Source organism: Osmerus eperlanus, chromosome 14 (genome assembly GCF_963692335.1).
Source record: "Osmerus eperlanus chromosome 14, fOsmEpe2.1, whole genome shotgun sequence".
Taxonomy (NCBI): Eukaryota; Metazoa; Chordata; class Actinopteri; order Osmeriformes; family Osmeridae; genus Osmerus; species Osmerus eperlanus.
In genome coordinates, this window is record NC_085031.1 from 4,752,849 (window position 1) to 4,764,030 (window position 11,182).

Here is an 11,182-nt window from a genome sequence, read left to right on the forward strand (position 1 = left end):
GTTTCAGTAGTGCAGAAGGAAAGGAATAAAGACATTCTAGCCCTGTGGGTTATCTCATTAAATATGAACTCAGTCACACAGATTCCCCCTCTATGTATGCCTGTGTAGACATAACTGTATATATTCAAGTTGTATTAGATTGAAGGGTCGCATAAGTGAATGTTTGGAGATATATACACACACATTTAGTAATAACACAGAGTTGAACATCTGTTCTACATAACCTCTGTTGTCAGATGCTAGTTGCTCCTTCCACAGTGTGTCCTGAGACTCAGAGGAGAGAAGGAGGACAGGGGAGGTAACATAAGAGGACTTTATTGATGCTTATCTACCATGCAATACCAGTGTTTCCAGACAGTCAAAAGCAGTGATTAAAAAATCATACTTTGAACAAAATATCAGAAATTAGCAGTTTGTATTTGAAAAAGTACCACTTAATTCAATTACAGAAATCAAATACTGTATTGTTTCCATGCTGAATAATAAACATTGAAAAATTGTAACAACATACATTGTTTTAAACATTCCCAAGAATGCACTGCGAGGAGGGCTTGAGATTCCAGTGAAATGTCTTGCCATAACTGCAGTGATGGAGGAGTGGTGTCCCCAGATTAGCTCTAAGTGTTACATTTAATGTTAGAGCTCATTTCAGTATTAGCCTAGTCAAGTTAATTTAGTTAATGTGGTAATGATAAATACGTTTTACATTAAAGCCTAAAACACAGGGAAAATAGACATGTTATTGGGTCAAAATCCAATTCAAAACCAATCGGGAGGCCCTGTTTATTCTTTTCATATAAAAATAAGTAAGCATAAGAATCAAGAAAATGTATGTTATCAATGAGAGGCCACAATGACCAAAGAGTAGACCTAAAAAGATTTCAGTTCAACAAAAAATATACTGTAGGGTATTTTTTGTATACAAGTACAGGATTTCACATTATAAAGTCATGCTTAAGAGTATTGTCATACGGAAGTATGGACCCGCCCACAGAGTTCACCTTCTGAAAACCAACCATGCTTTCAGCTGTCCTATCCTACACTATCCACAGTACTAGGTAATGACTAATACAAAATATACATCTTTAAGGCAAATACAAGTCCAGCAGTCAGTCTTTAATATATTGCCACAACAAGAAAAGGCAAAATACAATATATTACTTCCATCTGACTCAACAAGCTTGCTTAAATGATCATGTTCTTCAAAAGGCTGTACCAAGTTGTAGGCCTTCTTCATTAAGCCAAAAAAAAAAAAGATTTTAAATAACAAAACAAATCACACACATTATAGAAACATATCCTTCAGCAGTGTCTGTTCATCCCAAACTCCTGTGACTGATTATGGGGTTCAAGAGGGGGGGATAGTTCCCATGGTTCAGTGTATCGGTACCTTCCACTACAACACAAAGCTGTGTACAATGCAAAAAACTCATTTGTGTATCCCGTTCTCTTTCTCTCTCACACACCCTCCCTTCCTGCATCCTTACTCAGGATACTGGGAATAATAAATAAAAAAAGTAGTGTAGACATTGAAACATAGCTAGTATCTGAATCTAACCGGTTCTACTGTCATGCTTACAGTACCTCTGCAGAACAGTAGAGTAAAAAGGGACATTGGAGTGGCTACCAGCCAACCATATGAGTTACTTCTCATCATTCATTTATGCAAGCTAAAGATGACCAAAGCTCAGCTATCAGATCTCAGATAGTTAAGCCTTATCATGTGACAGCCATGGTGATTTTTTCCACACAGTCAAGTAAATGTTAAGATTATCTTTGCAGCATTAATACCAATGATATCATACCTTCACTTCTACACAACATAGCGCGCGCGCGCCCCCCCCCCCCCCCCCCCCCATGTTGAATGATGTCCTGATCTCCTGCAGGGTTCTTGGAACTAAAGCTGCTTCCCTGTATTGGTATTTGTCACACTTCCACTCTGACCCCTCACCTTCCCACCCCTGCTGGCCTCCGATAGGCCACCAGTGTGGCTTAGTGTGCTCTGATTGGCCAGGTCAGAGCAGGAGGAGGATGAAGAGGTAGAGGGGGAGGAGCAGGTTGTCTATCTGGGAGGTGTAGGCCTCCAGCATGGCCACCAGAGTGATGGAGCCCACAATCCAGGAGTAGCTGGAGTTCAGGTTGATGGTCCCATCAAAGATTAGGAACATCGCCACGGCGATGATCTGGGCGAACACGGAGGTGGCCGTGCCCTCCATGGTTTTCTTGGTGCCGGGCCAGCGGATCTCCCCCATGGTGCTGCCGAACACAGAGGCCACCGTATCCCCCACGCCCACCGCCAGCACCCCAGCGTAGGGCACCAGGCCTCCGGTCCCGGGGAGGATCCCCTTGGGGGAGCAGGGCCCCGGGAACAGCCAGATGGGCAGGGACATCCCCACCAGCAGGTAGACGTGAGTGAGGATGAGGGGCCCGGAGTCACGCTCGTCCAGAAACAAGGTGAGCAGTTGCCTGAGGGGTTGGCCGAGGGGACGGATACGGAAGTACCTCACATACTCCAGCAAGAGGAAGGCCCCCAGGCAGCCCACGGACGCCACGTGGAGCAGCTGGCGATCGTACACCAGCCCGGGGACAAACGTCGCCACCACTATGAGGTGGAAATACTTCCGCACCACGGTGGACGCCTGGTGCTTCTTGGAGCCCGAAGTGCGCTGGTAGTTCTGGTGGAGCACCACGCACGTGGCCACAACCCCTAGGAAGGCCCAGTACACCAGCAGGCAGAGTCTCTTGTCGTTGAACGTGACAAAGTCCAGCAACCACATTATGGGATGTCTGCGGATGAGCAGCGAGAGCCAGGGCATGAGGATCCCCAGGGCCAGCACGGCCGTCATCATGTGAAAGAAGAGAGACGACACCCAGGTCTCCGACTCCATGAAGCAGAAGAGCAGGGCGAAGAACACCCCCAGCAGCAGCGACCCCACCACCACCACAGGCAGGAAGTAGTTCACCGGGTCGCCCTTGGCCTCGGCCAGGTTGAGCGAGCGCTTGATCAGCTGGTTGATGATGAAGCTGATGCCGCCCATGATGAGCAGGGCCTCGCCTGGCGTGAAGCACCGCGGCAGCAGGTACAGGACGATCAGGCTGAGGTACACGAAGATCAGCAGGACCTCCAGCACCTCGATGACCTCGGACACCGTCAGGGTCTGCTTGGTGGTGTAGAGGATGGCGCTGCTCGCCACGCCCGCGATCACACAGGTGTTGGTCGGCACCGGCCGCGTGATCCCCAGCGCTATGAGAGACAGGAAGAGCGCCAGCATCATGCCCGTGACGGTCACCACCATGGAGAAGCGCTCAAAGTAGACGTTCCCGGAGGCGGCGCACCTCTCCTTCAGCACCAGCCCCAGCAAGGGCATCACCATGCAGGCCGGCACGATGCCGCTGTTGGCGGACGGGCGGAACTGGAAGACGGCGCCCCCGTTCTTGAGCAGGCGGTCCCACTTGTGCTGGACGTAGAAGGCCTGGATGACCAGGGCCACACAGCACCAGGAGTGCTGGTTCCACAGGGCTGTGTGGACGCACAGCACCATGGAAAACACCACGGCAGACTCCACCAGCACTGGGTTGGTCTGCATGACTGCGCTGGACAGAGAAGAAGGGGCGGAGGGAGGAAAGGAAGGATGGATGGAGGGGAAAGGAAAGCGGGTGGAGAGCGTTTTCCAAATGGGTGTGGTAACAAGACAGCCGGTCAGTTCCTCTCTTGTTCACACATCATCAGTCTGCCACTCTCCTTTCAGCCCAAATGGTTACATCTGCAGAAACAAGATTAAATCTGAATAGCATATGATGACAACCCTTCCATAATCAAACTTAATATATACAGTAGTGTATAAGAGCCTAGTAAACTCTCTGGTGTCTCACAACAGTTCAGTTTATCTAAAGTCCAGAATTGCAAGCCTGAACTTTGGCCTACAGAATATTGAATGAATCATTGCCACATCATTCACCCACATGCTCACACTACTTAGTGTGGTAATGTACCGCTAGACTTCCTGGCGAAACGGATGCGAATGGATTCTATCTTTATCGTACAACAAAATGAATAGTAATATCAGTAACTCTTAATACTTCTTTTTACAGGCTACCTCGAAGGATAGCTTGAATTTACCGTGGGATGTGCTCAGGTCTAACCTTTTGTTCTATATTGAGGTGGGGGTGGGGAGTCAGTGCAATAAAATTACGAGTGCCATTGAAAATAGAGATAATGCAGGTAGGAATGCTTTCTCCTTCGGCAGAACTAACACGAACTAACACGGCACTAGAGGCATTCCCACTGTTGTGAGAAATGCCTTAATGAAATTTCAACCAAGGATGCAGCGACTCAACATCCCTGGTAAGCTTGCTCAGCTAGTTTGCTAGCTGACTGGCTACACAATTCAGGCGACTAGCTACTCCTGTATATCGCACAAACGCGGTTACCATGTATTGCGCTTGTAAATGAGTATCAAGCAGATGAGTACTTACCAAATAAGTGTAGGACATTAACTGTTGGTCTTCTTCACAGACACCCGACCTTTCAACAATTATTTTCCCCTATCATCTGGCGTTACTCACACCCAGTAGGAGGGGGCCATGTTTGACAGCTGGGTCACGTGGTACACAGAAACGAAAAATGATTCATTATGTTTTATTTTAATCATATGTTTCTGAAAAGTGAATTAGATATCAGCTGTTGAAGTGGAGCAATTCATATAAATGTATCAGCATTAAAAATAAATATGAAACGTTCAGGCTACGTGACGCGGGTTCATGTTGTGGGAAGCAACCAATCAGGTGGCAGACAAGAAGATGGCGAACTCGGAGATGTGTGTCAGGTACCTAGTTAGCTGACGAGCTAACTTAATGAAAGAAACTTATATAACTAATTATTTTAGGAATATAAAGCTATGTGAAGTCTTTAAATATGCGTGCATGTGTTAAAGTTAGGATATTTCCTAAATGTCTTGTCACACTTTGAGTTGCTCAAACAAGCTGTATTGTAAGCTAACTTTAGCCAGCTAGCTTTTTGCCTTTCTTTTGAATGGCAGTGAAGCGCGGTCGATAGTTTTCAATCACATGCTGCCAGACAACAGCATACAATACCAACAGCTCAGAAGTTCTTCTTAGTCAACCAGGCACATTTGCTAATGAATACTTGAGTGACTAAGCGGTAGCTGAATAGAAATGCTTTGGGTTTGTATTGCCTGAAAAAGCTAGCTAACGGCACGCTAGCTATTTAGCTAGCTAAAATGTGCGGGACAGCTGCAAGACGTGGATGATGCGTCGCAACAATCTGTCATGTAATACATGATGTAGTAGTGTAATGGTGTACTTATGCATTTTATCAATATACGTATGTGACATTTTACGAATGACTTAGTCTTCGAAATACAATGTCAGTGTTCTTGGCTGTTGTTACAATAGCATGTGAGTGGTATATAGTTTGATAATTATCATGGCTTCATAATATTGAGACGTAGCATATTAAATCCACACAGGAGCAGTCGAGAGTTATGGACCATCTTACTTGGCAGATCTGCTTTGCGGGAGCCGGTATGTCAAGATTTCCTCTGTCTTATACCAGGCATTACAAACAGTGGACTGTGTGGATTTGTTGTATGCTTCAGTTAACATCTGATTAATGTACAAAGTAGTTACGAGAATTCTGAACTTATTTATTGGTGTTTATCCTCTGTATAAAAAAAAGTACTATCCTTGTATGACTTCAATTGTTTATGGACACAGGCTCAAATCGAAGCAGAGTTGGACAGAAATTGGGAGAGGTTACTGCAGGGATTGAGTTACTACAAAGCACCAAGGTATGGTGGTGTCAATCTGAGTACTTCACATTTTTAAGTTGAATACTTGTCAACAGTCTGCCCGATGATCACTACATATCTGTTTATTTTGTAGTTCATCATCAGCAGATAAACTAAAAGCTGACAAAGATGTTGCACAGACATTGAAAGACTTTGGTCTAAGGATCAGTAAAGTACTGGTAGGTAACTAATTTCAACGTCCTTTAAGAGCTGTCAGACTGAATCTGTATGTATTGTACTTATCTTGTGGAATATTTGATTGTTACAGGGTCTCAGCGAACAACAGAGTGTGCATATTCTGCAGTGTTACTTACAGGAAGACTACAGAGGGACTCGGAATTCACTCAAGGTGAAGCGTGTGTGTGTGTGTGTGAGTGTACATTAAAAAAAAATGAAACCAGCCTTGACTTGTGTTATTTTCCATCAAAGGCTGTCCTTCAAGATGAGAGACAGAGCCAAGCCCTCATTCTCAAAGTAGGCACACCCCCAACAGCAATACCATGAAGAAGTTTTGGTCATCCTCTCGTAGAAAACATATTTGTAAATCTGTGCGTGTGTGTTTTCTCCCCAGGTGGCAGACTATTACTACGAGGAGCGCGTGTGTCTGCTGAGATGTGTGCTCCTGCTGTTGACGTACTTCCAGGACGAACGTCACCCATACCGGGTGAGCAGCCGCTGGAAGCTTAGTCACATCTCACGCACTTACTCTGGAGTTACACGCTCAAGGTTTCTTTTGTTATCTGTTTGTGTGTGTATGTTGCTGTCTGTCAAGGCGGAGTACTCGAACTGCGTGAGCAAGTTGGAGAAGGACCTGGTGACCAACTACCAGAAGCAGTTTGAGACTCTCTTCAAAGCTGAGGCCCCGACATGGGAGACCCACGGCAACCTCATGGTGAGACGTCCGAGCCCCGCTCCTCGGCTGGTTCAGTATCTGAGCTGAGGTGTGCTTACCCAGGACCAGGTGTTCCTATGCAGTATATCTGTGTGTGTGTGTTGCAGACAGAGAGGCAGGTGTCTCGGTGGTTTCTACAGTGTCTGAGGGAGCAGTCTCTGCTGCTGGAGATCCTCTTCCTGTACTACGCCTACTTCGAAATGGGCCCCACCGACCTGCTCAGCTTCACCAAGATGTTCAAGGAGCAGGGCTTTGGCCAGCGCCAGACCAACAGGCACCTGGTGGACAAGAGCATGGATGCCCTTGTCGACCGCATAGGGTGAGCAGCAGGCTGCTTCTGAGATTCACCTGGAACTAAATAAGTGGGCGGACAGTACTGTTTTGGAAGTTACATATAGCAGGCTACCATAATAACTCTGCAGTCTGGATTACTTGAGGCTGTGGGAGGCATTATGATGAAGATGACAGAACATTATGGGTGTCCCTTTTGTCAACATCCAACATTGTTCTCTGTGTGTGCCTGTGTGTCATGCAGATACTTCAGCTCTCTGATCCTGGTGGAGGGGATGGACATCGACTTCCTGCACAAGTGCGCTCTGGAGGACCGCACCGAGCAGCACCAGTTCTCCAGCAGTCCTGTCATCTGCAAGGTACGCACGACCACCACTACAGCCAGGATTCCATGTGCACAAGACAGCCCGGTTAGGAAGATGAACAGGGAAACAGACTTGCAGTCGGTTCTGCTATTCCCTCAATGTTTCATGTATGAGACAGTGCTGAGTCCACAAATTATTCTGTGAAACGTGCAGTCTTCTCTATCCATCTCTCCATGCATTTCTTAAGTTCTCCATCTTTCTGTCCATATCTCTGTCCCTCCATCCACTCTCCTTCTCTCCGCGTCTCCAGGAGATGGACCAGCTGCTCCTCACGTTCGGGGACATTCCTCACCACGGCCCGGTCCTGCTGGCCTGGGTCTTACTGAGGCACACGCTGAGCCCAGACGAGGCCAGCCCGGTGGTGCGGCGAATAGGGAACACGGCGCTGCAGCTGGGGGTGTTCCAGTACCTCACCCCCATGCTGCAGGGCCTCGGGGGCTCGGGCAACAACGTGAGTAGCAGGACATGGACACACAAACACACACTCACCTTATGGTCGTCGCAAAAACCTAAATGTAGGCATGTGTAACCAAGTTCAATTGGTTCAACTCATTCCGCAGTATCAATACCGCCCAGCCGTGCCATTTAAATAGCTATCTTTTTGATGGCATAGCTTGCTGAGATGGTTTATCACAGGTGGTCAGTTGCATGTGTGAGTTAGAGGACCTGATGTTGAACTTGAGTGAGGAAGCAAGCGATGACTGACAAGCGGCACCAGTGATGTTGGTCATCTTCAGGATGTTTAAAGCTCCACATGTTCTCTCTCCTCCTCCCAGTGCACGGCCAGCACAGCCAGGATGTGCATCTACGGCCTCCTGTCCTTTGTTGTCACGTCCTTTGAGGAGGAGACTCTGGGCAGCCAGCAGGTAGGACTGGCCTTACTGATGATAACCTAGCTTTGCTGATAAATCCCTGGCCTTACTGATGATAACCTAGCTTTGCTGATAAATCCCTGTCCTTACTGATGATAACCTAGCTTTGCTGATAAATCCCAGTCCTTACTGATGATAACCTAGCTTTGCTGATAAATCCCTGGCCTTACTGATGACAAGCTAGCTTTGCTGATAAATCCCTGGCCGTACTGATGATAACCTAGCTTTGCTGATAAATCCCTGGCCTTACTGATGATAACCTAGCTTTGCTGATAAATCCCTGGCCTTACTGATGACAAGCTAGCTTTGCTGATACATCCCTGGCCTTACTGATGATAACCTAGCTTTGCTGATAAATCCCTGGCCTTACTGATGATAACCTAGCTTTGCTGATAAATCCCTGGCCTTACTGATGATAACCTAGCTTTGCTGATAAATCCCTGTCCTTACTGATGATAACCTAGCTTTGCTGATAAATCCCTGTCCTTACTGATGATAACCTAGCTTTGCTGATAAATCCCTGGCCTTACTGATGACAAGCTAGCTTTGCTGATAAATCCCTGGCCGTACTGATGATAACCTAGCTTTGCTGATAAATCCCTGGCCTTACTGATGATAACCTAGCTTTGCTGATAAATCCCTGGCCTTACTGATGACAAGCTAGCTTTGCTGATACATCCCTGGCCTTACTGATGATAACCTAGCTTTGCTGATAAATCCCTGGCCTTACTGATGATAACCTAGCTTTGCTGATAAATCCCTGGCCTTACTGATGATAACCTAGCTTTGCTGATAAATCCCTGGCCGTACTGATGATAACCTAGCTTTGCTGATAAATCCCTGGCCTTACTGATGATAACCTAGCTTTGCTGATAAATCCCTGGCCTTACTGATGACAAGCTAGCTTTGCTGATACATCCCTGGCCTTACTGATGATAACCTAGCTTTGCTGATAAATCCCTGGCCTTACTGATGATAACCTAGCTTTGCTGATAAATCCCTGGCCTTACTGATGATAACCTAGCTTTGCTGATAAATCCCTGGCCTTACTGATGATAACCTAGCTTTGCTGATAAATCCCTGGCCTTACTGATGATAACCTAGCTTTGCTGATAAATCCCTGGCCTTACTGATGATAACCTAGCTTTGCTGATAAATCCCTGGCCTTACTGATGATAACCTAGCTTTGCTGATAAATCCCTGGCCTTACTGATGATAACCTAGCTTAGGTGATAAATCCCTGGCCTTACTGATGATAACCTAGCTTAGGTGATATATCACCGGCATTGCTGATGTTATCTTAGCTGTGTTAAATCTGACACCAGTCACCCTATTTTACAAGGACGACACGCAACAAAAATAGAGGGCTTTGGGGCTAAGACCTCCATGAAGTTTTGACAGACTGAACCTCCAAAAGGTATGACGAGCCTGATGTGTGTTGTTGTCCCTCAGCACCTGATCAACGCGGCCTGCGAGGTCCTGTCTGCCCCCAGCCTGGCCGAGCTCTTCTGGGAAACGGTAAGCAGGAGCATGGCTCCACAACGGAGAGGGAGCTATTTTATCGGATGGCAAAAGCTGTGTGCAAGATACTGGAACGACTCGTCAAATTCAAATCAAGGCTGTACTTTTTCGGACTCGAAACGATGTATCATACAAACGAGGAGAGTGTGTACATCTCCGAATGTGTCATCCTGTGTTTGATTGATCCTCATGTGTTTCCACTGGTTGTGTTTGTCAGAAGCCCAACCTGGGTCTGGGGATGGTCCTGGACAGTGCTGTAGGAATGTTCCCTCATAAGACTGGGCCACTGCTACAGCTGCTCACCGCTCTTCTCTCTGACAAGTCCACCGCTAAGAAGGTACACACCCACACAAGCGTATTTTGTTTCTTTTTTTTTTCACTTACCCAACCATTCCAAATGACGTTTGAACTCTTATTTTGAACTTTGTGTGTGTGTATCAGGTGTACACATTCCTGGACAAGATGTCCTTCTACACGGAGGTTTACAAGCAGAAGCCCAGTGACATCCTCTCCAGAGAGGATGAGACTCTGTGGAGGAGACAGACTCCCAAGCTGCTCTACCCTCTAGGTGTGTTCAGCTGGACCTGTGTGTGTGTTAGCTGTTCAGACTTTGTTCAGCTGTGTGTGTGCGTGCCGTTATGCCACGTCTATGCAAATTCTGTATTCTCACTTGTTTCTCTCCTAATGTAATTTTTTGGTATCTTCTCTGATCTCTTTCTCTGCTGGTCTCTCTCTGCTGGTCTCTCTCTGCTGGTCTCTTTCTCTCTCTCCTGGTCTCTATTCTGGTCTCTCTTTTCTCTGGTATCTCTCTCCCTCTCCTGGTGTCTGGTCTCCCCTCCAGGTGTGGGCCAGACCAACCTGCGTGTGCCTCAGGGGGTTCTGGGCCAGGTGTGTGTGGGTGAGCAGGGCTACGTGGTCCGCTGGGACTACTCCTACAGCGCCTGGACCCTCTTCACTTGCGAGATCGAGATGCTGCTGCATGTCGTCTCCACCGCAGGTACACACACACACACACACACACACACACACAAGCTTCTCCATGCACGCTCATATCCTGATGACCAAAAATGTGCTTAAATTTATAATGAGACTCTATTTTTGGTGCGTTATTTCCTTCTTTCTCTCCCTCCCCTCCGGTCCCTGTCTAGATGTGATTATGCACTGTGAGAGAGTGAAGCCCATCCTGGACCTCATCCATAAGGTCATCAGCACTGACTGGACTGTGTCTGACTGTCTCCTGCCTCTCACCTCACGCATCTACATGCTGCTGCAGAGGTGAGGAACACACACACACACACACACACACACAGACTATTCTCATACAGATGTCTCAAATGATCTCTATGAAGCACGAACCTCTGTTTGTCTGTGGTCTCCCACAGGTGGTTAGACTGTGACCTAAATGAACGTGAGGTCTCAACCTCCACAGAT

General features: G+C 47.0%; 2 protein-coding genes across 2 annotated transcripts in view; one reads left to right on the top strand and one right to left on the bottom strand.

Annotated features, from left to right (window-relative positions):
• Positions 1 to 306: 306 nt before the first annotated feature.
• Positions 307 to 4,591, bottom strand: dolk (dolichol kinase). Its single transcript, XM_062477456.1, has 2 exons — positions 4,477 to 4,591; positions 307 to 3,764 (listed from the first exon to the last, which is right to left on the bottom strand). Exon 2 carries the CDS (start codon positions 3,585 to 3,587, stop codon positions 2,016 to 2,018), a length of 1,572 nt encoding a protein of 523 aa, XP_062333440.1. The 5' UTR covers positions 3,588 to 3,764; positions 4,477 to 4,591; the 3' UTR covers positions 307 to 2,015.
• Positions 4,592 to 4,744: 153 nt separating this feature from the next.
• nup188 (nucleoporin 188) overlaps positions 4,745 to 11,182 on the top strand; it is a 17,313-nt gene continuing 10,875 nt past the window's right edge. The window contains 17 exon segments of the mRNA XM_062477502.1: positions 4,745 to 4,826; positions 5,490 to 5,544; positions 5,737 to 5,810; positions 5,905 to 5,989; positions 6,079 to 6,159; positions 6,240 to 6,284; positions 6,382 to 6,474; positions 6,583 to 6,702; positions 6,810 to 7,021; positions 7,238 to 7,352; positions 7,609 to 7,809; positions 8,135 to 8,224; positions 9,683 to 9,748; positions 9,969 to 10,088; positions 10,193 to 10,319; positions 10,593 to 10,748; positions 10,900 to 11,026. Coding sequence (XP_062333486.1) covers positions 4,762 to 4,826; positions 5,490 to 5,544; positions 5,737 to 5,810; positions 5,905 to 5,989; positions 6,079 to 6,159; positions 6,240 to 6,284; positions 6,382 to 6,474; positions 6,583 to 6,702; positions 6,810 to 7,021; positions 7,238 to 7,352; positions 7,609 to 7,809; positions 8,135 to 8,224; positions 9,683 to 9,748; positions 9,969 to 10,088; positions 10,193 to 10,319; positions 10,593 to 10,748; positions 10,900 to 11,026 — 1,832 coding nt within the window. The 5' untranslated portion in view covers positions 4,745 to 4,761.